Here is a 25583-nt window from a genome sequence, read left to right on the forward strand (position 1 = left end):
TACTGCTGCTTCCCCCTCTGCTACTACCAGTACTGGTACTTTGGGGGTCAGGCCCTTTAGGTAACGTACAAACTTATGCCACCACTGCTTAAGTCTGAAAACAAATGCCTAAACTCAAATGCCAGCAAGAGCAAGCACCACCTAGAGTTGCCTAGTGCAGGTGCCCACCTGGGCATCACCACCTTGTGAAATCTGCAGGAGTTGAAGATTCTCAGCTGTCTGGGAAATTTCTCATTTAGAATGTGGGAAAAAATGATCTGAATTCTCTTTACAAAAGATCTTAAACCCCCTAAGACTTATCTGGATGTGGGGTTCTAAACAGGAATTTTTGCTGTATTTAAATTACTGATGGGAACCTGCCTGGGTCTGAGCCCAGCCAGCAGGGAAACTGGCCAGAAGGGAAGCTGGCTTGCCCAGGGCAGGCACCTCAGACAAGCAGTCTGAGCATGACCCTGAATGCTGACATCACTTTTTAGTAGGAAGGGACAAAAATTCCCAATTGCCTCAGTGCCCTGCCTAACTGCAGGTTACAGTTTTGCAGATCTGCAGCATTAGAGATGGAAACCCTGCAAACACTTTGCAGTACTGACTGTTAAACAGTCAGAACTATGTGAAAATATTTAGAAGGATCTGGCTGGGTTTTTTCCTCCCAAGCCCCTGAAATTATGTCCAGGCTGAGATGCCTCAGGCAGTGTCCCTCAGAAATGTCAGAGATCAGTTTGGTAACTGTCATCTTGGAAAGTATATACAGTTTTGTTTAGCCATGCACTGTGCATGTTGGATTCAAATGAGCAGCCCAGAGCCAGAGCAACCACTCAGGTACTTGCGGGCTGGAGACCAATGACACTCATGTACCTCCTTCCCTCATGGCTGTCTGTAAGGTCAGCAACAGCTTTGTGCTTCAGGCTCCCACTTCCACACTGACCTCCCAGTGCTCAGCTACACATTTCCTTGCAGGAACCTGTTCACAATCGCTACAAGGAGCTTCTGGCCAAGCGGGCTGAGCTGCAGAAGAAAGTGGAGGAGCTGCAGAGAGAAATCACCAACCGTTCCACCTCATCCTCGGAGCGAGCCGGCTCTCCCGCACAGTGCATCGCTCCCGTACAGACAGTTGTATAATAGGAACTCTTTTTTGCTGACCACCTTCCCGGGACCATAGGGGGCAGCTTTTCTGAAACCTCCTGGATTTCCAGCATGGTGCCTGGGAGATGCCAACCTATTTATTTATTTCTCTCCAGGGTAATTTATTAGTACTGTAGCACTAGAGAAAGCTTAAAGCAAAAGCCAACACAGACAAGGCCCCCTATGCAATTATTACCCTTCTCAGTGGCTAGCTTATAATACAAGCCAATTGCATTTGCCACCTGTAAGAAGCCTGGAGCTTGCTCTTTGTTCACTGATGTGCTGGAAATCACTTGGCTTGAAAGAGTCTGTGCACGAGCATGAAGTACCATGAAAGAAAAACGTCTGCTCAGAAGCTGGAAAGGCCAAACCTGACTTTGTATTGGAGCCTCAGCTGCAGCTGTGCCATCCACACCCTCCTGCACAGCAGAGTGAATGAGGGCATTTGCCAGCACACCTAGAAACAAGCAACAGCAGTGTCTGAAACAAGTCATTCTCTTCACCTCAACCTAGATCATAGGAAGCCATGTAAATGATGCCTTATTTAAAGAAAGGGCAGCTTCTCCCAATAAAACACTGCAGTAGAAGAACAACAATACAGGACTTGATTTTGTAGGACAACATTACTTCCATCTCTGCAACTTTAGAATCTCATTTGTGGTTTACAGTGGGTGTGCCAGGATGCCACTTAAGCACCTTTATTTCAGAGAGGGGAGCAGAGTATGGCATCCCTGGGCTTTCCACAGCTCCTCTGCCCTCCAGTGCCTCATAGCCATCAGAGGAAAAGGTAGTAGAATACCAAGGGGCACATGTGAACTGCTGCGATCAGCCATTACATTTTGCTTGGGTAAGCATAATTAGCAATTATAATGCTTCTGTGCAGGGTGATAGTGGTGTACGTATGGTATTTCAGCTTTTTGCTAACTAATGGAAGCAACTGTGCATCAACCAAAGACGCCTTTCTGCCTGCATTGCAACTGCTGCTTCAGGTTTTTCTGGCAGACTGAACAGCTTTGCCATTTTCTAAACCCTACCTTTTTCCTCATAGTCTGCTTCAAGAACTGGTATCACTCAACTAAACTCAAGCTGAAATTCAATTTTAATACAAAAATTTACTGTAGGAGATACACACTTGGTGCAACCATGACTGCCCCCTTGCTGTTCCAAACAGGTAAGCAGAGGGTTGCAGAGGAGGGGTCTAGGAGCAAAGGCAGTTAATTATGTGCAAGGTCTTCAGGCTGCTTCTCCACCTCTCTGCTGAGGAGAAGGGGTGCTGCTTGGTGTGGGTTCCTGTGTTGCTCTTTTAGGACTGGATCCCAGACTGTGGGCACCTGTTTAATATACCTGTCAGCTGCTTCAGTCAGCTGCTATTCCACTAGAGGAGGATTGTTGGAGAGAGTGTAAAACTAGACCCATTTCCACCTAAGAAACAGCCTTTCAAAAGCCACATTCCTTCCAAGGCAGTTAGCAGTCATTTCCTCCTAAAGTCTCCACTCGTGCCTGCTCTACTGCTGCAATCACCACACCGTGCTTACAGAGAAATCCACAGCCACCTGCTGACAGGATGAGGAACAGGCTGCACAGCATCACCACATTTGTTGTAGGGTGGCCTGACACATTATGGTTCAATAGGTCAAAGAATCCACACAAAATACTTTCTAAGGACTTGGATCTGCTTTGAGGTTAAAGGGCAGGTCTGCTCTTGCGTACAATCACTACATAAGATGGTTTAAAGCATTATTCTGTATTAGCAAACTGACTGTGTATGTATATATTTTGTTTCTTGATGAAGGCTGTTTGGTTTCCTTAACACTAATAAAAATGAATAAATGGATAAAGTTCCTGTGCTCTTATTTTTAATTATGTGGTTTTCCAAGGACTTGCAGGACATGCAGACATTAAAAAAATAGCACTGCAAGTTCAGTGTGTGAAATCCAGATCTCTCTCATTCTTCTGTAGAGGGTCTTTCAAGCTGTTAATGCTGAAACTCTGAAGTCTAGAATGACAGAAAACCAAGTTTCATCTTTGGATAAGTTTCATTTATCCTGTACAGACCAGTATCAATAGAGATACAGTGCTTAGCTGCTCAGTATTATAAAAACAGAATCACAGAATTGTTTAAGTTGGAGGGGACCTTTAAAGACCACCCAGTCCCAACTCCCCTGATGGGTAGAGACACATTCCACTAGCCCAGGTTGCTCAAAGCCCCATCCAGCCTGGCCTTGAACACTTCAGGGGTGGGGCATCCACAATTTCTCTAGGCAATCTGTGCCAGTGTCTCACTGCCCTCACAGTAAAGAATTTATTCCTGATATCTAATCTAAACCTGCCCTCTGTCAGTTTAAAGCTATTCCTCCCTTGTCCAATCACTACATATCCTCTCCAGGTCTCTTATAACCCTTTCAGGTGCTAGAAGGTCTCCCCAGAGCCTCCTCCTCTCAGGCTAAACAAACCCCAACTCTCACCAAAGCTACTGTCTAACACATGGAAGTGCAGATTTTTTTAACTGTGAAAGTATTTCACTCAAAGTATTCTGAAATACATTCACAACTAGAAAAAAAACACAATTTCTGCAATTTACAGTGTATTGGCATAGTAACTTCTGCGTAAAAGACTCACATTTTTGTATGTAACTTATGCCTAAATTCACTGGGATGATTTGTGACCAACTCAGTGGATGCTCCCTGATGCTCTCAACCCCAGGGGCACCTCACTCATTCACTGCAGGCAGCATGGATGGAGCCTAAAATAGTCCTAAACCCTCCACCAGTAAGGAGCTGCATGAGGACGGCCTGAGGTCATGATGAAGTTACCCCATCTTGGAGCAAGCTTATCTCCAGAGTCCTTCCCAAGTAAAATGACCGAGTGTAGGTTTCAGCTACTGATTTTCAGGACCCCTGGCATGAACTGCTCTTTAAGTGGTTACTCCCACTATACCTGGTTAACAGCATCTAACAGCAGCTAACACTTTATGTGCCTTACAAGCAAGGAGACAAGCTGGGTGGATCACCTACACTACAGGCAACACACTCTTCTTCTGCCTGTGTTGACTCTGCAGAGTTCCCTGCCTGTTCAGCTACAGGCAAGGGTGGACTACTCTGACTAACCTTACCTGCAGCTCTCATTCATCACCCTGACGAGGGAGAAGTCACCTTGCCATGAAAAATCCACTGGCTGTGGCACAGTGCTGCAGCAAATACCCAGCTAATATCGAGGAAGTGCAGCTTTCCCACAATTCATTCATCAGGCAAGCTGGCTTTATTATTTTTTCAACTGTATATACAGGTAATCTGGGTCTTCTATGCATTCCATTAATAGGAAATTATTTAAATTATTAACATAATAAATAACATTTAATCAGCTGTGCGAGTCAGAGCACAAACTTAATTGCACTACTACCAAAGTTGATAGCTCAAAGCACATGATTCAAGTTAAAAGCAAGACGCCAGGACCAATGGCACGATTGAGGCACTTGCAGTTAAAAACACTTGTGGTTTCTCCCACTCCTTTACCACCCAAAGTTGTCAGCTAGACACAGGGTATTACCCTCTACCCTACAGCTTTTTCCTAAAGCAGGATTTCTGTAGAAAAAAATCACTTGATCATTAAACAATGTAATTCATAAGTTACTTTGTTCCTTTTCTGAGTACTCAGACATCCACTGCCACTGATGCAATGTAGCAGAACAAGAACCAGGGAAACCTTCTAAAAAGACCCCCAGAGAACACCTTTGAAGAGGTTACCTGTTCTCCCTCAGACACTCCAGAGATGGAGTCATTGCAGCTGCACACAGAACTGACAAAAGCCCTCAACACCCAGGGCTGCAGCACTGTTCACACAAGATGCATCCTGAGAGGCCTCCCAGATCAACAGCATGAAATGGCACTGGCACATCACACACACACCAACCCACATAAATGTGCAGTGCTTGGTGTGCTGGAACAACACAGACGGACTGCTGGAACCATAACACAGGGAACTGGGGCAGCCCTATTGTTAAGATTCACTGGTCATGTACCTTGAAAATGGAATGTGATTTAAGCTAGACCATAATATATACAATCAAATGCAGGGATGGAGAGCCAAGAGCCTGTAAGCCTGTATTTCTAAAGTGTGCTTAGCGTACAGTAGTCTGTCCTTCCACACAGCAAGAAAGGCAGCTGCTTTACGTCCAGAACGTAGGTTTGGCCAGGGTGGTTCAAGAACATCTCCTGCAGAAGAATCAGTAGTCCCAGCTGATATCATCTTTCTGTAGTGAAGTCTGTATGGTCTGCATGTCTCTCAGCAACTGAAGATTTTTCCGACTCTTCTCTCCAGGCTTCACTTTGATGGGACCTGCATTCTTTCCTTTCGTGGTTACTGTAGTTGTTACTTTAACCTCACTGGCTGGGAACTTGCTGTCTTTTACTTGTTTAGCAGAAGTCTTTCTGGGCTTGCTTTTTTCTCTCTTAGGTCTCTCTAGCTGAAAGAGAAGCCCAAAGAAAAACATTATGATCTTGTTTTCCTTTTTCTTCAGCAATTCTTTCAATCAGCTGAAATATCCCACCACTTATCTCACCCAGGTAAGCAAATGGTTGTTTCCAAGTCACACTGAACAATAAATATTTTATTTTCCCTACAAAGCATTCTTAAATTTGTATCTTTAGAGCTGTGTTTAGTTTACAGTGATCTACCACCTCTCTAAAAACTGAGAAAGTTCATTATGGGGGAACACTGCCACCAGGAAGGTAACATAAAAACATGCAGATGAAAAAAGTTGATTTATCACTGTTACCATCCAGTGATTAAAAAAGAAAACAAAACAAGGGATTTTTACATACATACTAGTAATTTTAACAGCTAGTAACTGCCAGAGATGTAGCTTTGAAAGAATACCAGAGCTCTGCTGGGGTGAAAAGGTGGCATCCACACACAGCTCTGTAAAATCACAGCATGTGAGTCTCAGTACTCCCAAGCAAACACCAAATGAGGAACTGGACAGTCTGAGGTTCAGCCACATTCCTACACCCCTACCACAACAGGGGTGGCTTCTATAGCTCCCTGCTCCCAGTTGACAGCATGCAGCCATTTTCCTAAACCCCAGCTCCTAAAACTTTTGCCATTAGCACATGCAGCATCATTACTGCTGGGAACTACAGCACATCTGCTTCTCTGCAGTGGTTCCTCTGATGATAAGACTTCAAAAGTGAGTAATGCTTCTGACAGCAAGCATTTCACAGCTCCGTTCTGGAGGTCAGATCTCAGCATGTGTTTTGTGTGTAAGTTACATCAGGTGAGAGTGAGCAGTGGTTTGTATGAACTGAACCAGGTTAAACACATGGGGTTGTGCTCTCGGAAAGAAATTCACTAAAATAAATGAAAGCCAAAAGAAAACAGAGAACCAGTATGTTTTATAGCTTTGAACAAAAAGGACACTATCCAAAACATTCTGAAAGTTATAAAATAAGCAAAACATATTTTGAGTCCTAAAAAATGCAAATCAAAACATAAATAGGTCATTTACTCAAAGTAAAGGAAAACTGTTCGGCAATGTTCAAGGGATAAGAGGAGTGTAAAATGCAATGTGAGAAGATATGTGAAAGCTCTGTCCAGGACAGAGTGAAGAGTGGGCACATGGGTGACAGAAAGGAGGCTTCTGCAAACATACTGGAATAGATGCAGGTATGCAGACTAATTTTGGGACATCAAAGATAGAATTAGACAATGCTATTCTATCTATTTCTGCTAGATTAGGACATAACATAAAAAACCCATGCTCAAGTCAGCAACTCTACGTGAGCATGAACACAGGCAAAAGAAACTCACCTGCAAACGATGCTTCCGAATTTTGCTGATCTGATCTGTCCTTGCTTCCATCCTTGTCACCAGTAGCTCAAGTTCCTTCTCCAGCTCTTCCTTCACTGCAGCAGTTGGGGCTTCCTCGATGAGCTTTGACAGCTGCTGGTGATCACTAGCACACAATTCAGACAGGACAAGGTTTGCATCAAGGCTCCATTGCCTTCTACATCTTATACCCAATTCAGAAATAACTCTTCTAGGAAACCATAACATCAGCAGCCAGACAGTTCAACACACCATAATAAACCAGTAAGAAGAGTTTTGCTGGTTTGCAGCATTATTACAGTAGCACATCATGGTGGCAGGCTGCTGCATTATTGTGTCTCAATAATTTAAGTAGCTTTCAACTTCAAAATGCATATTCAAAATGACCGAATAACCCCCCGAGAGCTTGATCTCAGCACTCAGTCAGTTAATATTTTGTGTATCTGTACCTACTGCAGCTGTGCAGTACAGTAACAATTCATGTTCTGTTAACCAGGAGAAGCAAAACACCCAGCAAAGCTGTCCTTCAACTGACCATTTGTCCAGATTCTGCTTTTGGCTAGGATAGTTTTCATTTTCAGTAGCTGCTACATTGCTGTGTTTTGGATTCAGTACAAAAATAGTGTTGATAACACTGATCTTTTCATTGTTGCTGAGCAGTACTTACCCTAAGCCAAGGGCTTTTCAGTGTCTCCTGCTATGCCAGTGAGCAGGGGCACCAGAAAGCTGGGACAGGGAGATATCTGGGATAGCTGATTCAAACTGGCCAAAGGGATATTCCATACCACAGAACATCATGCCCAGCATATAAACTAAGAGGAGTTAGCCATGAGGGGACAATTGCTGCTGGGGACAGGCATCAGTCAGGTGGGGAACAACTGTACTGCACATCACATGCTTTTTCACCTTGGATTTTATTTCTCTCCCCTTTTCATTATTATTATCATTACATCTTACTTTATTGCAGTTACTAACCTGTCCTTGTTTCAGCCCATGGGTTTTTCCTTTTCCCAATTTCCCTCCCCATCCAACCAGAGCAGAGAGACAGGAAAGCAGCTGTGTGGTGCTTAGCTGCCAGCTGGGGTTAAACCAAGACAGTATTTTCTGGAACCCAACGTGGGCCATGCAGGGTTAATGACAGGTCTGACCAGAGTGAGAAAAGACAAATCTTTTCTGGGTATCGCTGTACTGGTTTAATAGTGGCGGGTCGCAATGCTGGTTTATGGTGCCACGGAATGAGATTCCTGGTGGGAATGGGTGTCCTCCGCGCGCTGCGGGAGCCGTCTACTGGGGAATCACTGTAATTGCACCTTTCTCCTTCGCTGCTCGGCCAGCCAGCCCAGAGAGGAGACACGGCTGGGACCGTGGCCCACACCTTCCCCTTCTTTTCCAGGCTCATTACAGCGGCCTCTGAGAACTCGCAATATCCCACGGGAGTTAAAACCAGCGTGGTCCCCGTGCTGGGATCCAGCATGGTGCTGAATGAATGGGGTTCAGATCAGGGGAGGATTTGTGTCTGGGGGCAGTGAGCAAGCAGCTGCATGGGAATGAGTTGCTGGTTAAATCACACCTTCTACACAAAAGACAGGATATAGGGGGTACACACCACAGGGAGTCCCGAGTTTCCCTGTGGGACCACAGAGACAATGTGAAGTGGGATGGCAAACCAGTATCTCTACCCTAGAGGCACAGGTATGTGAATTGCAGGAAAAAAAAAAAACAAGCACAAATAGAAATTCTGCTTGTCATCAGTGGGCAGTTGCCAGGCAGAGTGGCAGGGCTGATCTTATTCCTGATCCTATGGAAAGGCATTCTAATTCTTTTTTCCAGGAAATGGAGAATCCTAGGACCAATATCAGAGGAGCCCTGTCTCCAGCTGGGTACAGGAGAGGTTTACTGGACTGTGTGGATCAGATGGCCTGGGCACACCAGCCCCCTGGGAGTACAAGGCTTTAGCAGCCCCTGGTGCACAGTGCACCCTGATGCCATCAAGTTGTAAAGGAGCAGAACCCATTTGTATTTCTGGAGTGACAGGGGCATCCCAACAGCTGATGGTCCTGGAGGCTGAAACCAGCCTGACAGAATGACTGGCAAAAGCAAAAGCCCCACATTGTAACTGGCCCAGAGGCTCTGGGCACCCTTGGCAGAGACTGTCTCAGCCAAGGGCATTTTAAGGACTCAAAAGGGTACTGGTGGGCTCTCCATACAGCTGCCTTGGAAACAATGGAAATGAAGCATCTGTCTACCCTGCCTTGTCTCTCAGAGGGCCCTTCTGATGTGGGGCTGCTGAAGGTCAAAGAACAGAAGGTGATAGAATGATTTGGATTAGAAGGGACCTTAAAAACCATTGACTTCCAACTCCCTACCGTAGGCAGGGACATTTTCAACTAGAACAGGCTGTCCTGAGCCCCATCCAACCTGACTGGGAATGTTTCCAGGAATGGGAATCCACACCTTCCCTGGACAACCTATTCAAGTGCTTCACCACCCTCAAGAAAAGAATTTCTTCCTAATCTAATCTAGGTCTGTCCTCTTTCACTTTAAAGCCATTACCCCTCATGCAAACACTACATACCCTTGTAAAAATTCCCTCTCCAGCTCTCTTGTAGCCTCCTTTGAGCCCTGAAAGGCCACAATGAGGTCTCCCTGGAGTGTTCTCTTCTCCAGGCTGAACAAGCTCAGCTCTCAGCCTGTCTTCAAAGGAGAGGTGCTCCAGCCCTCTGACTGTCAGCCTCCTCTGGACTCACTCAAGCATGCCCACATCCTTCTCATGTTTGGGGTTCCAGCACTGGACACAGCACTGCAGGTGGGGTCTCTCCAGAGCAGAGGGGCAGAATCCCCTCCCTGGCCCTGCTGGCTCTGGATGCAGCCCAGGACAGGATTGGCTTTCTGAGCTGTGAGTGCCCATGGCTGGGTCATGTCCAGCCTCTCATCTACCAGCAGCCCCAAGCCACTTCAGCCATTCAGCTACCCACCACCACTTCTTCCTGCCCTAAAAGACTGTTACAATAGCTGAGTCCAAAGTCATGGGCTAAATTAACTCAATGGACTAGTACAGGGAGAGCCTATAGACTACAGGAATGATTATCTGTGTGTATCTACATCAAAAGATTGGAAAGGTGATGGTGGTTAATTGGGACATATTGGAAAGTGTGGGGCTTGGGCAGGACATAAATGGTACAGTATAGGGGGTGAAGGCTGCCAATCCCAGCATGGGGGAGGGATGGGTGTGAGAGCAGCAGCAGGATCCTGTGCTGGCTGGGTCCCCACCACAACAGTGCACTGCACTGGGGCTGTGACCACACTTCTCCCTTGCCTCTTCTGAAATTCTGAAATGCTTATGTGCAGCATTAACTACTCCACATAAGCATTAGTCTGGTGTCCAGACTGTTTAGGAAACACTCTAACTGCAAGGAGACTCAATAGCCCCTGCAGCCAGCAAGGCAAAGATTACGCTCTAGAGATTTCTTAAACTAAGATCTTTCTCAGTCAAAAACTTCCAAGTTCAAAGCAACAAGGCAAAAATATGAAACATCAGCATTCATAATCTGTAGAAAAAAATATACTACACTCACAAATTCATCTGTCCAAGTTCATCTTGTAAAGTCAGCAACAGTTGTGTGAGCTCTTCCTGAGAGGAGGAAGAGTCTATGGGCAGGTATGACCTTCTGCTCCTGCTGGCAGGACGACTGACACTCCTGGCTCTTGCTATTGGAGTGTCATTTACCACGTGTCTGTTACAAAAGGCTTTGTTGTGATGTTTCATCAGGTGTAGCACGTGTTGCACGTTGGCAGCAACCGAATGACTGGGACTGGTAGACTGAAAGGAGAAGAGACTTTTTACATGGCATTATCAACAACTCAGTAATACTGGAAAGCATTTAGAAACAGCCACTTTAATTTTGCTGACAAGAAGGTAATTTTTGTTTGAATTAATATGCACTAACAAGAACATCTTGTCAAGCAGTGTAGTGCAGGCCCATTTTTGGAAATACCAACTCAGCTAGTTGTCCATATCCAACAAGTATTTCAAAGACAAGCTGTATGAAAAGTGTCCAAAAATGAACTGATATGACCACTGGGTGTCAGGAGTGTACCAAACCAGAGTCCCTGAAGGAGCTGCAGCTACTGAGCTCTAAGCTTTGGAGTTAATCAGCTCACCTTCCCAGCCACAAAGGGGACATCACCCAGACACAATCTATAATGGGGCTGCACAGTGGAATGTCTTACAGGAGAGCGTTTCTGGAAAGAAAGAAGAGAAGTTTTTAGCAAAAATTATACTACAGCAAACCCACTTTCCCTTTACTTTGTAGTAAAAGAGGCAACCTACTCCTGATGACATGCACACAACCTTATTTGACTCCTCACTAATTGCCCTTCTCTCCCCCACATCCTACCTTCTCTGGGTGCTTAGCTTTTTTCCTGGGTTGCCTGGCTTTTGGAGAAAACATTGGTGATGCTGCTTCAAACAGTAGTCTGCTGGTTTCCAGGCCTGTCTGAAGCTACAATTGAAGGAATAAGGGGAGTTACTGAAATTATATTAATAAAAAAATCAGAGACAGTGCAAGCAGTGAACTCAAAGAATTTTTAAAACATAGGCTCTCCAGAAGCAAGGACTGCAATTTTTTAGGATATTTTTGCAGTCTAAAGTCAACTTAAACATTAAATATTTCCTCTGTTAGCACTACTCACCAGTAATCCCAGTAAATTAGAGAATTAGCCTTAGTCCATTAGTCCCATGCAGGCAAGTTCCAAAACATCAGCTGTGCTTCACACTTGGCAAGGTATTGGGGAGCTCAAGCCACCCAACCGTGATCAATTGATCCCGTAACAAACAGTTACTAGGCAACCACTCCTTCTGTTCTATTAAATTTGACAGTAAAAAAGCCTCCAAACAGCCAACCAAGCACAATAAAAAAAACTAACCACCAAAGCATCTACTGAAAGAGTTAAGGTTAGAACTTCCGTCGAGAGTGAGAATCCTCACACGTTCGCTGCTCAAGAGGCAGATAGAAATCATCTCCTGAAGAAGCATTCCCAGCACAATATTTCATTATTTATTTGAGACATTCCTTTCCCCATCACACCAAACTCATGGCAAAGGTTAGCATTAGAGCCTAAGCCTTACCTTCATAATTCTCCAGCATACAATGAATGCTTAATGATCACCATGCTTTCAGCTTAGAAGGCCAGCCAGCATCCTTAAGGGCTCATAATCAAGAGTGTGTTGCCTCTTTTTTGCTTCCTTCTACAATATCTTAATTACAGTTATGAACAAGGGAGCCCATTTGTTGGCTTTGATCTATTGAAAGGTTCCCATGCATACTCAATCATGGATTTAGTCTGAATTTCTACTCCTCTTTTCCAGCTTTTAATAAAGAAATCAAAGCTTCAGTGCACATGTGGTGATAGAAGGTCTCCAAAGCTCAGAGAACTTCAGAACATTTAGTACCTCAGGCAGGAGAAAAAAAAGCCACAAACACAAAAAACCCCCAACCAAACAAAACCAACAAACATACTAAGCAAGACTAAAACCAGGATTTCACTGATGAGAGGCACTTTCAGTAAGCTAAGCTGAAAAGTTGATAAAAAGGAAGAGCTAATTACAGTGCATACCAGTACAAAAGAAATTTCCTGTTGGTTACCTCAGCTGCTTTTTCCTGAACAAGCTTCCTTGCATGTTCTTCCTCATGAAGCTTCTGTTCCAGCTCTTTCATTTTTTTCTATTCAAAGTTGAATAAAAATAACATTATTAATGAAATTAATCTTTTCCTTCCTAAAGCCTACCACACTAAGAGCTTGCAGAAAACTGAGTTCATCTTACGACTTAAGGATAAATTAAGACTTGAGCATTAGAATGATTGCTGATACTTTGCCTGTATAGGCATAAATACAGCTTATGTTAAGTCAAAAGCTTATGCTTAACATTTAAATTGATTTTTCTGTTCTTACTGTCACATTGATATCTGAAGTTAAGTCACAGCCAAATACACACAGAGCAATATACAAGGCCCTTTCTCTTCAGTGGTAAAAACAGCCTAGACAGTAAGTTGCTTTGTGCACATTATCCTCCAAGATTCTGTACTACAAAGGAGCTAACAAAGACATGTCATTATAAGGCAAGAGAAAACTTGCTTTGTTTAGACCACTAATGGTATTTTTGCTGAAATCTGTAACTTACACTCTTACAAGAAAAGAATTTTTGAACATCTAGCCACCTTCCTAATAAAGAAGAGAAAGGAAAGGTTGTATGATACCCCCGAGATAACTTTAAATAAAACTGAAGTAATTTCATCTTTTTATCACTAAAGAATATAAGAACTCTTTTGAAACTCTTTTTCAAAGGAAAAGGTTAAGGTTTCTTTGTAAACCTCCAACAAGATGAAAACACTGTTTTAACAAGATACACTGAAATTCCAATGTGAGTTATCAAATAACTTTCTGGGTTTATAGAGCAGTGAAAAAACAATCCAGAGCTCCAGCACCCAAAATAATTTCCCTTCTCTTCCCCCCAAGACTGATAATTCACAGAGCCATTAAGCAAATTTAAGGTAGAAAAGCATGCTATACAGAGTGACAACTGTATTTGTACACTTGTTTTGTTTATAAACCCCCTACACTGAGGTACTAAATATTTAAATTCTGTCTTAAATATTAACTGCAAGAGTAATACAATGAGCTGTTATACAAAGGTGTTAAAAGGCAAAAGCCTGGATAACAGTGAGGACAAGGGCACCATATAAAGGAACCAACTTTTCCTTTTGAATGAAAGAATTATTCTGATGATTTTTTTTTCACTCAAAACAAAGGTATTCCAGGTAACTTAAAATCATCTTCTGCCCTTCACAGTTACTGGCACGACTCCTGATGTCCACGTGGTCAGTCTCAAAGACCTTTTATTAACCTCTTAAGTCTGACAGAATTTTTAGTATGAAAGTATTGAGGAAAATATTCTGTTCAAAATAAAGATTGACATGAAGCTGGGCCAAGGCTTTTATTCTGAAATGAATGAGTATTCCCTCAGCTACCTGTTCAGCTGCAGCCTGCAACTCAAACTACACAGCAAGAATATATCCTACTGTATCATCTGTGACAGACTGTTAGAAATTATATACCCAACTTAGATTCCCCAAATATTTTTTTCTTGTTTACAGAAGGTGGTGTTATGCAGATTACTGGATATGTCACTAAGAGAGAGGCCACAGAGCCAAGCAAACAGACCCATCCCAGCAGTGCTGCCCATCATGTAAGACTACTGCAACCAGCAGCAAATAGACTGAAGGTCAACACTGGGCTGCCTGAACATCCCCTCAAATCTCCAGGAGTCACTGCAAAAAACTTTAATGACAAAATAGAAATAAAATATTTCAGTGTCTATTTTTGACCTGTTTTCTAACAGAAAATTAATTTCATGCAACCACCTACTCAAAGAATGCCAGAATCATAGGATGGTTTAGGTTGAGAGGGACCTTTAAAGGTCACCTAAGTCCAAGGGACACTTTCCACTACACCAGGTGGCTGCTAGGAGCCTTATCCAAACTCATCTTGAATGTTTCCAGGAACGGGGCACCTACTACCTCTGTGGACAACCCACAGAATCGAGGGGATGGGGGGGAGTGGTGTGGTTTAAAGTCTCACTGTCAGCATCGAGATCAATCACCACGAACTACAGTCGCTGAAAATGTCACCCAGACACACATTCAAACTCTGGCCATCTGGCTACACACAAGACCACAGCCCAAACTGCACTTTTAGGGAACAGCCACATTTCTTGACTATCTCCAGACACAGACATGTTCAGATCTTCTCAGTCCAGAGAGTGCACTGCGGGACTACAATTGAAATAAAGATGCCTCAAACACATTTCCAGAGTAAGTACTCCACATAAACAGGAATCTCAGCATTTCTTTTTCACAGCCACTACTGACATTAGCAAATCAGTTGAAGACAATACTTATAGCACCAGGTAGTAGCTCTGGGGAGATTAAACACTCTCAGTAAGACTCCCACACAATTTGTGCTCTGGCAGTGTCTGAACTCAGAGGCAGATACATCATGGCTCACTCATTCCATCCATTTCACATCAGGCCTGAAACAGGCTCTTATTTCTTGCTTCAAATTCAACTTGAAAATGTTCCTACGATCTTGCCACAACTACAGCAGAGATCAAAGAGGGAACAGATGCTTCTGACTAGAGAGGGCAGTCATTCTTTGAAGATATTTAGGTAACACCTATCACGTAAGATGCTCACATAGGAATATAGCCTATAACCACAGAGGTAGGCAGACCTGTCAACCAGAAGATGGAAAATGACTACACACTGATCACATGGAAAATGACTTCTCATCACAGCTCAATCCAGATTCATTTCAGCTCCTAGAAGTGCTTCAAAATTGTGTGAACTTAACACCCAATTCCTCTAAAACATATTTCATTGTGACAGCGTCATGGTTGGTTTTAAGTAAAAGGGAAATAATTCCCTGTAAGGATTTTAGAATTGCCTTTGGAAAGGACAGGGGCCTACCAGTGGCCAATTTCTAGAGACCGACACATCGTATAACCACTAAGGAAGCCGGACAGGACTTTGTAAATACCCATAAAAACCGCTGAGATACTTCGAGGACATTCCTTCTCCCTTTGGGCCTGGCAGCAGGTAACACGGGCCGTGCAGAGGCCGGGCGGCGCCTGGGCCGGCGGCGGCGGGAGGGGAGGCCGTAGCCGTAGACATCGGGCTGACTGCGGGCCCTGCCCCGGCGGGCCCAGGGGGAATGCTCCCCCCAGCCCCAGGGAGAGGCCCCGAGGCCGGGCCGGGCCGGGCTCGCCCCCCGGGAGCGCGGGGTCGGGGGGGAGCGGGTCAGCCAGGCCGCGGGTCCCGGGCAGCGGCAGCGCCGCCCCCACGCCTCCCCCATCCCGCCCGCCCGTTGGCACTCACCGGCCGCCCCGGACCGCGTGGGGTTCACGGGACCCAGAGAGGTTAACCCTCCCACCATCCACCCGCCCTCTCTCAGCCACGACCGAGGCAGGGAGGAGATGTAACACACAGAGTAAAAGTCCTAAGTTGGAGGAAGATTGAGGAGTTGCCTATTTGGGCTGGACTTCTCTTATGAGGCCATTTCCCTGAAACACACAGCATGCTTTTTAGGAGGATCCAAAGTTCTAGCCATAGTTATGGACTAATTGAGATTTAACGGAGAATTTTGAACCGAGGAAGATACAGTGATACGAAGCCCTTTGCTTCCATGGAAAAAAAGAGACCTCGGTTTCTTGAGATGAAGATGATTTTGGATATATATAAAGGGAACCTTTGTTTTATACTACAGGAGTCATCCTTAAACAGCACCCTAAATAAGCTGATATGGCCCATGAGTGCAGCTAACAGGAAAGCTGCTAATGGGATGGGAATTCACAGTTTGCAGAATTCCTGGGTGACTGCAGATTCGTGACATGGGAGCCACCAGAGAGAACTGTTTGTTGTGGCAATGTCTCCAAGGCAGTTTTAAGAGGCTTCTCTCCCTAAGAACTGATGAAAGACTATTTTAAAGTGGTGAAACTGATTGAAAATCACAGATTTTGTCTCTTTATGTTGTTAGTGGAAAGTGAAAAGTTTGTGGGCAGGGAGAAGTGTTTTTGAAGATTTCATTTTGATTCTCATTCTTCTTTTAGTGTGTGTTAATAAATCTACCTTTATACCCTTCAAGACTGAGCCTCCTTTGCTTTTCTCCTGATCATATCTCACAGTAGGAAAAAGAGTAAATGATAGACACTCAAGCCACTGCATAAATGGTGCACAGGCCAGGAAACCAAGATTGGCAAACATGAAACCACTACAGACAGCTAACAATTCCTAAAGATAAAGAATCAAAGACCTCTGGTTTGATCCAGAAAAGAACACAAAAAGAATCATATGGCTGAAATTACTTTCACTAGCCAGGCACAAGGCAAACAACCCAGTCTCATCAAACTTCAGCTACCACCAGTCAAAAATTTGGTAAAAGCCTTTCAAAGAGAAATGCCAGTTGCTGAACAGATTATTTCACCTCTAACCCTGGAGGAAATTACTGCGACATTCAGAGAACAAGACCCAGGAGACTCCTATTTCTCTTTGCAAGTGCTTGGCCTAAGTAAACAATGTAAAAACTTGTACTCTACAACTGCAGTTCACCACAACACAGTGTCAAGATCTTAAAAAGCTTGTTGCAGCTGCTTTGGCTCTGGGACTTCCAAGAATAGTTGTAGCATCTAAATGTCCTGCAACAAGTCAAGCAGCTAAAGATTTACTACCAAATATCTCATGTACTTCTGGAGAAACACCATCTACTTCACCACCTGAGGTCAGGGCTGTTGTGCAGGGTGGCAAGCCTATGATTCTGACACAACCCAGGGCTGCAATCCACAATACCACAATCTAACCATGTATTACCTGGTCCTTTCAGGAGAATAGGGAAGAAGTTTGCAGAAGGAAGCCTCTCTCTCCCTGGTTAAGCTCTCTGTAGTTTTCAGGCTTGGGAGACTTGTGGTGTCTCTTACAGCAGCAGAGAGAGGTACATGGATGGGATGCCAGAGGCCAGTACCACAGAGGGTACACAGAGATGTGAGAGGTTTGTGTGGTAAGTCACTGGAGGCCATGGGGCTTCTCTGAGGAGCTGCCAGAAACTTCCCGGTGTCAACAGAACCAATGCCAACAGAGCCAATGCCAGCTGGCTCTAAGACAGAGCCACAGCTGGCCAAGGCTGAGCCCAACAGCAATGGTGGTAGCACCTCTGGGATTACAGACTTGAGGGGAAAAAAAAACTGCTGGGGAACAGCAGCCAGAAGCAAGGAGTGAGAATATTTGAGAGCAGAAGCCTTGCAGACCCTAAGGTCAGCAAAGGAGGAGCTATTCCAGGTGCCAGAGCAGAGATTCCCCTGCAGCCCATGGTGAGATTGAGTCTCATCTCTCACCATAAAATCACGAAAATTACAAAAACTCTAGAGTGAACCTACCACAACAGAATATGACTAAACATAGTCATGTTGAGTTTGTAGAACTGATTCAAATAGAGTCCTAAAAAGGCAGATTGACTCAAACCCACAGGGAGTCACTCAGTGCTAGAGGCCTTGCAACACAAGGCTCCAGAAGTCTGCACACAAAATAACTAGCAATAATTGTGGTTCTTAATAAAGAAGGCTAAAAGGGAAAAAAATACATCAAAATCACACAAGTCAAGATAAATCCAGATAGTAACAGAAAATAACTGTTAGCATTCAAAACAAGCCAAGATCTTAGGAATAGCTGCAATCTTACAATGCCTAAGTGCCAACTAAGCACAAAAGAGGAACACCAACAGACTGTTATGGCATAATAAAACTCCAATTCTTGCAGTGTACAGTGACCCAAAGCCTACCTGGACATGTAGACTTTCAGCAATAACTTCAAGTTTTCACAACACCTCAGTTTAAAATGAAGTTTAGTTGCTGTCTCACTCTAAAGCACAAAGTTCTGCTCAGCTCTGCTATTGCCATATAGTCACAGATCACAATAAACAAGACAAATCTGATACAGTATGCAAGACAAATGACAGACCTCTGCTATGGACTGCATCATAGTTAGCCTGCTATACTCTTTTTCCAGTATATCCAGCTTTTCCAACTTAGACTGAACATGCGATTCGTCAAGAAGGCGACCTCTCTCCAAGGAGCCCTTGAAGGGAAAAGGAAAACAATTATAAGCACAAGAAAACAAGATCATTTATAGTAAGCCTTGTGTCTGGAACACAAAGGAGGCCCATAAACAGTGCAAAGGAACTACTACTACTTCTGTGCAATTTTAGATGGTGCCACAATCAGGGAACAAACTGCACCACTGGTCCACCAGTGTAGGGAAACAGTATATTTTAACCACATCTGAGAGAGGATTCTGCAGTCTCTCCTTCCTCCCAACACAGTAAAAAAAAAAAAAAAAAAAAAAAAAAAAAAAAAAAAAAAAAAGGCAGAAATTAAAAGCTTTCTTGATTTTTACTTTAGTAAATATTTAAGAGGCTGAAACAGAATAGCCACAGAGACCAATGAACAGACAGTTCTAGGTGTGACCCATAAGCCTATAAAACAAAATTCAACTTCATTTTAAATATATGCAAAATCCCAATCACTGATGGTGGGAAATAGAAATTTTACTGCTATTTCTACAGAATCAATATTTCAGCCCCAATTTGGCAGGAATAGTGCTAGCAAACAAAATCCCCAAAGACCTGCAAGACTGTAAACACAAAAGGGAGGTTTTTCCCCCGTGGCACAGAGGTATAACACTGGAGGATAAGGATGAGCTACTGCAGTAAGCCTATCATGCAGAAGCAAACAATTAATATTTAGAAACAGGTGCACAAAGAAAATACCAGTGTTGTGAGAAGAGTGGGAAATTTAAGTAGGGAAGCTATCCATACCTAAGAATATGAAGGACAGCTGAAGTAGACATCCACACTTAAAGGTCTTAAAATTAGAGTAACTATGAAAAATCATGACATAATGACTTATGATTTAACCCTGAGATAGTTTTGGGCACATACCTGTTTCTCCAAGAGATGTGACTTCTCACTTTCTGCATGCTGGATCATTTTCCTCATGTAGTCCAGCTGTTTCTCTAGAAGGCTGCATCTAGACTCAGCAGCTGCCAGCTGAGAAGACAGTTCTAAAGATAAAAGAAGGCAGAAAGTAGAAATCATGCATTGCTTGTTCCTGTTTTTTTTGTTTTTGTTGTTGTTGTTTTCAGGACAGTTTCAAAACAAACAAGAAAAGGACCTATGTAAGAAACTTACATATTATGCCTAATGAACTTTTGCATGCATAAAAATCCCTAAAAAAAAGAATGCCTTAAGATTTGCCTTATTTCTTTGTAACGCTCCACATCATTCCAAATTAAAAGATGCTGAACAAAGTAAATTAAAATTGGTTTATGCATTAATAGGAATCAAGTTTCATCCACATCAATGTTCTATAGTATCTATATATGGTTTGCAAGCAACCTTGATTTCTCTTTGACACTTCAGTCTTGTCATGTTCTTCGTGTTGCATTTGTTCACTCAATACTTTTTTATAGTTTGCTGTTTCTCTGCTGAGGTGTTTTACATTCTCCTCCGCCTGAAACCGCTCCAGCTCCAGTCGATGAATTTTTTCCTGGAGATTCTTCAGAGCAGAAAATATTGCTGCAATTGAACAAGTACCTTTTGTTAGATACCATTAAATAACCACTTCAAGACAACACTGAACTTGAAACATTATTATAAAAGCATGTTATGTAAGAAGGTCAGAGTGTTCTTTACCAGCATCCAGTAGTCCTTCCAGGAATTAAGACCTGTTTCCCTTTGAACCATAGTTGATTCTAAAACTAGTCTCAAACAAACAGATGCCCTTAGTGCACACCCTTCACCTGACACATTTGGGAAAGATACAACTATTTCCCAGAACAAGGCATATAAATATTGTGTTGATTAAGAACAAACAGTGCATCCTCTGACCCTTTATCAAAAGGAAATGAAAAATCACAACTAGATAGTTACAACAGTGGCAATTCTCCATATTAATATTATTCCTACCACAACAATACACAAGCACAGTGTTCCCATGAATGGCCACAGAGCACAGTATAAGTTGGCTATGAGAAGAGCTATGAAAGTCCTTACTTATAAGTGGACTTCTTTTTTAATTATTCTGGATCTGCACTTGTGTTCCCCTCCCCAGCTAAAAACATACATCTCTTGTGCTGAACCATCTTCCCTTTCTGCTGCACTCACAGCATTAGCAGTTATTAAACAAAGCCTTTCTATATTCTTCACCACAAAGAAAAGCAGCTGTACTAGAACTCACATCACCTTGCAATTAGACCATCTGCTGGTAATCGGATGAATTACATCTCTTAGCTGGGCTGTTTAATTCTGTGAAGGCAACCATAACCATAAGCCTTTCCCCTATGCAGTGCTGCTGAAGGTGAACAGGAGAACACCTGTACACACAGCTCAAATGGCAGACTAATCTTCAAGGTCACATCAGCCCACTCCTTTGTGCTCAAATCCACTCCAGAAAAAGAATGTACCTTTACTACAGAATGCTTGACCACTAAAGGAGTTGGGACTGTGTATTGGTTTGTGCATCAGATTACCAAAAATAAAACTTAAAAAAAAATTAAAAAATAAAAAAGGAAAAATAATTATCAGAATGAAGATTCCAGAGTAAAAATTCATCGAATCTTGAAATTAATAACAGTACCACATAAATGCAAACCTGTTAAGTACATAAGAAGCAGCAACAGCAGTCACAGTTAAGACTGTTAAGTCACAATTATTTCTAACCCAGCTATCAACTCAGGAAAGGAAAGGTTGAAGGAGAGGAAGACTGAAGAAGGGACAAAGAAAACATGTCAGTACAATTTCACAAACTATTGAGACAATTTTTCAATTCTCTATTACTGAAGAGGAGCACCTTTCTCCATCTCTGAGATGACTTTTATCATCAGGTGTTCTTAGGAAAGAGAAGTACCAAGGACCTACATAACAGGTGACCTGGACATCACCGGGAATTGATAAAAGGATAAAAAGACTGCAACCTTCATAGATGTGGAAGTATTTTCCAACAATTTGGAAACATATAAGAAACAACTTTGCTGAACTATTACCTCTGCTGTTGCTTTCAGGATATGGAATTACTGGCTTCCACGGGGAACGCTGCAAATCCGAATTAATAAATGGCTTGTGCTTTGGATATTCTATAAATGAAGCTGAAGAGAGTCCATCTGTGGCTGATGTAGAGTTATGAGTTTTGTGCAGATCATCCTGAAAACAAAATAAAGCTGTCATTCAGCACATTTGTTTCTTTGTCACAACAACAAAAATAAAGAAAGGCAAGATTCTATCAGATGATGTGTAGAAGTACTGCTACAGGAGACTCATATCTCAAAAGCTGTACTTCCTTCTTTATAGCCTTTGGATATATCATTTTTACATCCAACTTCCTCTCCACTAAAACCAGTGGCAAATAGAAGAATGTCTTTCCCACACTAGTTTCTGATTTATACTTTTGTTTTCCATTTACTTCTACTGTCTATTGCTTATTGGGAGAAGGCAATCCACAATCAGCTGGAAAACAACCACCTTTTAAATTACTGGTTACATTTACACAGCAGGAGATACTGCACTAGGGTGGTGAGACCTGATAAGGCACACCCAGGACTGTGGTTCCAAACCCCCTGATCTGACACAAGGGCTCCCTGACTGCACACAGGGCACAGGGAAAGTGCAGCTGGGAAAGTGAGGTGACAGTCCCAACCCCTCTAACTCTGTTCACTTGCTTCAACTCATCTTCCTTATCTTTCCATTAGTAGATGGAACTTCACAAGACACATCCAGATGACTTTATGCTACACTTGATTGGCATCAGCACAGGAAAACCAGCAGATCACAGTCGGGAAAATACTCCTGCCTCTAAGCAGTAATGTACTCTTAAATCACCTTCAGGCTGTTCTGAAAAATGTGGCCATAGAGATCATGGATTTCCCAACAGTCTGCACCAATTCTGCAAACTCCTGCTGTGCTTTGGATGGTGCAATGACCTGAAAGGACCACTCAGCTGGGAAGATGCTCTTCTAAATAGAGGAGACATGGCAGAATAGTGTGTTTATGGTTTTGACTCAAATACTGACTACCTGGACTAAGCTTTACAATTTGTAATATACAAAATATACAAATTAAATTAAATACTTATTTTTAACCTATTTCAACTGCACCCATCACTAGACATTTCAGTGATGGAATTCAAAGGCAGCCTAAGAAAGATGGGCTGCAGGCAGGTGCAAAGCTCCTACAGCTTCTCCCTTTGTCAGTAAGTCAAATGAGCAATTGCTGATCTTGGTGGAGTGTTTTTATGTTTTTGCAAACACCAATCATTGTGAGCGTATCATGACCAAAATTAAAATACAGAAAGTACTAAGTATCTCATAGCAAATTACACAACAGCCCTATGTCTCAAGTCATGAAAAATCATTTAAATTTGTTCCTAAATGGAAAGTCTCACAGACAGTATCATGCTCTGAAGCCCAGGAAAATTATGAAAGATAAAAAATTCAGAGAAGTCTATATATATTTGTTCTGAATCTCAGCTAGGTCATGTTTGCTAACTACATCTCTCTTGGGGATACTCCTCATAGTCTTTCCTTCTTAAGCCACACTAAAGCCTCAGAGTAGTAAATGAAGAAGCTTAACAGCCCCACAAGGAGCCAAATGCACCCTGTTACGTAACAGTGAGCTGAGCACGTTTTCTCTCTGCAGGTCTGAGAACACTGCCTCCCAAAATTCTTGGCTTTCACCACTGCCTATCAGCTGTCTACTCAAGCAGAAAGAAGGAAATATTAAAAACACAGACCAGAGATAACTTAACACATCACCAACACACAGGGACCTCCCAAACTTCTCAAAGGCTAAACACAGCAGGGAAAAAAAAAAAGACACAAACTCATATGGAAAGTTTTTTAAAAAGGGGTTAAATTAGAATGGGTGCTATTGCCAGTTCTCATCTGGGTGCTCCCAACCAAAAAAGGAAGAAAAACATAGACTGATACCTGGCAATGCTTTAAGTGACACACAGTAGTCTTCACACCTGGTTAAACCAGAAGCAAACCCAGGAAAATTTGTAGAGAATAAGAAAACCCAAAATAATGAAATACTGAATGTCGTGATTATAAAACAGCCAAGTACCCAGTTATTCAAGCTTTCAAAGTAATTTTGGAGGGACAATCTCAATTAGCAGCCTACCCTTCCTCACTACTGCAGTACTAGGAAAGAGGGAAAGGAAGGACAGCCCCTATCAGCCACAGGACAAGTTAAGTGCTGGCTGTGCCTCCCTGATATAGACTGAGTCAGGAGCACTCTACAGCTCAATAACATCTCTAGTTAAAAGTAGACATTAAAAAATTAACTTAGTTAAGCAATTACATCAAATGGGGTGGGAAAACATTGGCACAATACAGTAATTTTTGTCAACTATCTGCCATAGAGAGCCAGATGAATTAAAAGCATCTACTTTCAAAGTTCAAAGGAATATAAAGTTAGGGTTCATTTCTTTTCTTAAACACGTACAGAAAGTCTACAGTGGGCAACTTTTTTCCCCAGAAGTTTTGTTTGGCTAACTAAATTGATTAAACAGCCTACATTTACCTACTGAAGACTAAAACAAGTCTTCTGACATCCTTCTCCAGGCATGCTAGAAACAATTCCAGTTAGGAAAGAGGCAGGAGTTCAGGTATAAGAATGGGAGCACACTGCAGGGCAGGAGACACAAAGGAGAGAGCCCTACCATGGGTGCTCAGCACCCAGCCAGTGAGAAAACCACCCAAACGACGAACCCCACAAGAGTGATGCTGCCCTCGGTGCAGACCATCGAGCTACAGCCCTGCCACCATCCCTGCTCCTCCAAAGCACAGGCAAGGCAGTTTACCACACTAAAGAAAACCAAAACAAGGAAAAGCAACTAAAAAGACAACTAATTCCAGAAAGCTACAAACATCACGCCAAAACTTCTACCAAGAACCCCAGCTGGGAATGTGTTGGAGGTGTCAGCCTGGCGGAGCAGCCAGTCTCCATCCACAGGGCTCAGCACGGGCTGTCACAGCTGAGCCTCGTGTCCCGCTGCTCCTCCACACCAGCGCCCGGGACACGGAAATGCTGCTCCCGGTGACCCGCCCGACCCGCCAGGGATCCCACACACGCCCGAGGGCACGGGTATCCACTAGAGCCAAACCTCGGCTGAGGGCAGCGCTTCTGTTTGACAAAGAGAAACAACCGGAGGCGCCGCCAGCTCCGCCCTGGGGACTGCGGGCTGCCCCAGCACGGCCCGACGGGCACCGACCGGGCCCCGGAAATTTCTGAGAACAAACCAAATTCAACATTGTATTCCCATTCACCTGCAAACAGGACCTCCAGACACCGGTATGGGCACAACAAGAGGGGCTGGTTTCAATAGCAGAGTATCTTTTTTTCCTGTCGCTTAAGAAAATGTGTGCGCATGCATCATGGGTTAATGCATGCATATATGTAGACATATATATACATATATATATATTCACACACATACATATACGTGCACATAAATATAGGCATATTTATGCACGCACATTCGTACATACACACATATAAACGCCTATGTACATATGTATATTTACACAAGCAAATATACGTATTTATATACATATATACGTATCATTTAACAGACAAGCCAGCTTCCACAGCCTGTACGGCTCCCGGCAGGTTGGGCGCAGGCAAACCTCCAGCCCTGCACTGCACTGCCTAGCCGCTACCCCCTGGATTTCACAAGCCTCCCGCCCGTCCAGGCCCTCCCTGCGGGGCCCCCTCTCTCCAAGCCTCACCGTGTGCTGATGGCCCCGCTCGGCTGCCGCCGCCGCCATGTCGGCCGTGCGGGAGCCCGCCAGCCAATGTCACTTTAAGACACAGCACCCGCGCGGCGGCTCGCTTGACTGCCATCCTAGCCCGCCAATGAGAAGGGAGGATCGTATGTTAGTCCCGCCCCCTCTTCATCTCAGAATTGAGTGACAAGACACTTGTCCAATAAAAGAAGAGCGAGGGCACAGCTCAGCCAATCGAGAGGGACGGGCGGAGGG

At 43.5% G+C, this 25583-nt stretch overlaps 2 protein-coding genes across 6 annotated transcripts in view; one reads left to right on the top strand and one right to left on the bottom strand.

Annotated features, from left to right (window-relative positions):
* MTMR2 (myotubularin related protein 2) overlaps positions 1 to 2920 on the top strand; it is a 58949-nt gene extending 56029 nt beyond the window's left edge. For all 5 annotated transcript variants that reach the window (XM_083885151.1, XM_083885146.1, XM_083885148.1 and 2 more), the window contains one exon: positions 958 to 2920. In XM_083885151.1, the coding sequence (XP_083741277.1) occupies positions 958 to 1119 (162 nt within the window). In that variant the 3' untranslated portion in view covers positions 1120 to 2920. The remainder of the gene's footprint in view (positions 1 to 957) is intronic.
* A 183-nt stretch (positions 2921 to 3103) lies between these two features.
* On the bottom strand, positions 3104 to 25429 carry CEP57 (centrosomal protein 57). Its single transcript, XM_083885152.1, has 11 exons — positions 25332 to 25429; positions 21591 to 21747; positions 19945 to 20124; positions 19489 to 19610; positions 18510 to 18626; positions 12591 to 12668; positions 11343 to 11447; positions 11107 to 11187; positions 10521 to 10765; positions 6928 to 7072; positions 3104 to 5584 (listed from the first exon to the last, which is right to left on the bottom strand). Exons 1-11 carry the CDS (start codon positions 25368 to 25370, stop codon positions 5345 to 5347), a joined length of 1509 nt encoding a protein of 502 aa, XP_083741278.1. The 5' UTR covers positions 25371 to 25429; the 3' UTR covers positions 3104 to 5344.
* Positions 25430 to 25583: the final 154 nt, after the last annotated feature.

This window comes from Zosterops lateralis (assembly GCF_965231275.1).
Source record: "Zosterops lateralis genome assembly, chromosome: 2".
NCBI classification, from domain to species: domain Eukaryota; kingdom Metazoa; phylum Chordata; class Aves; order Passeriformes; family Zosteropidae; genus Zosterops; species Zosterops lateralis.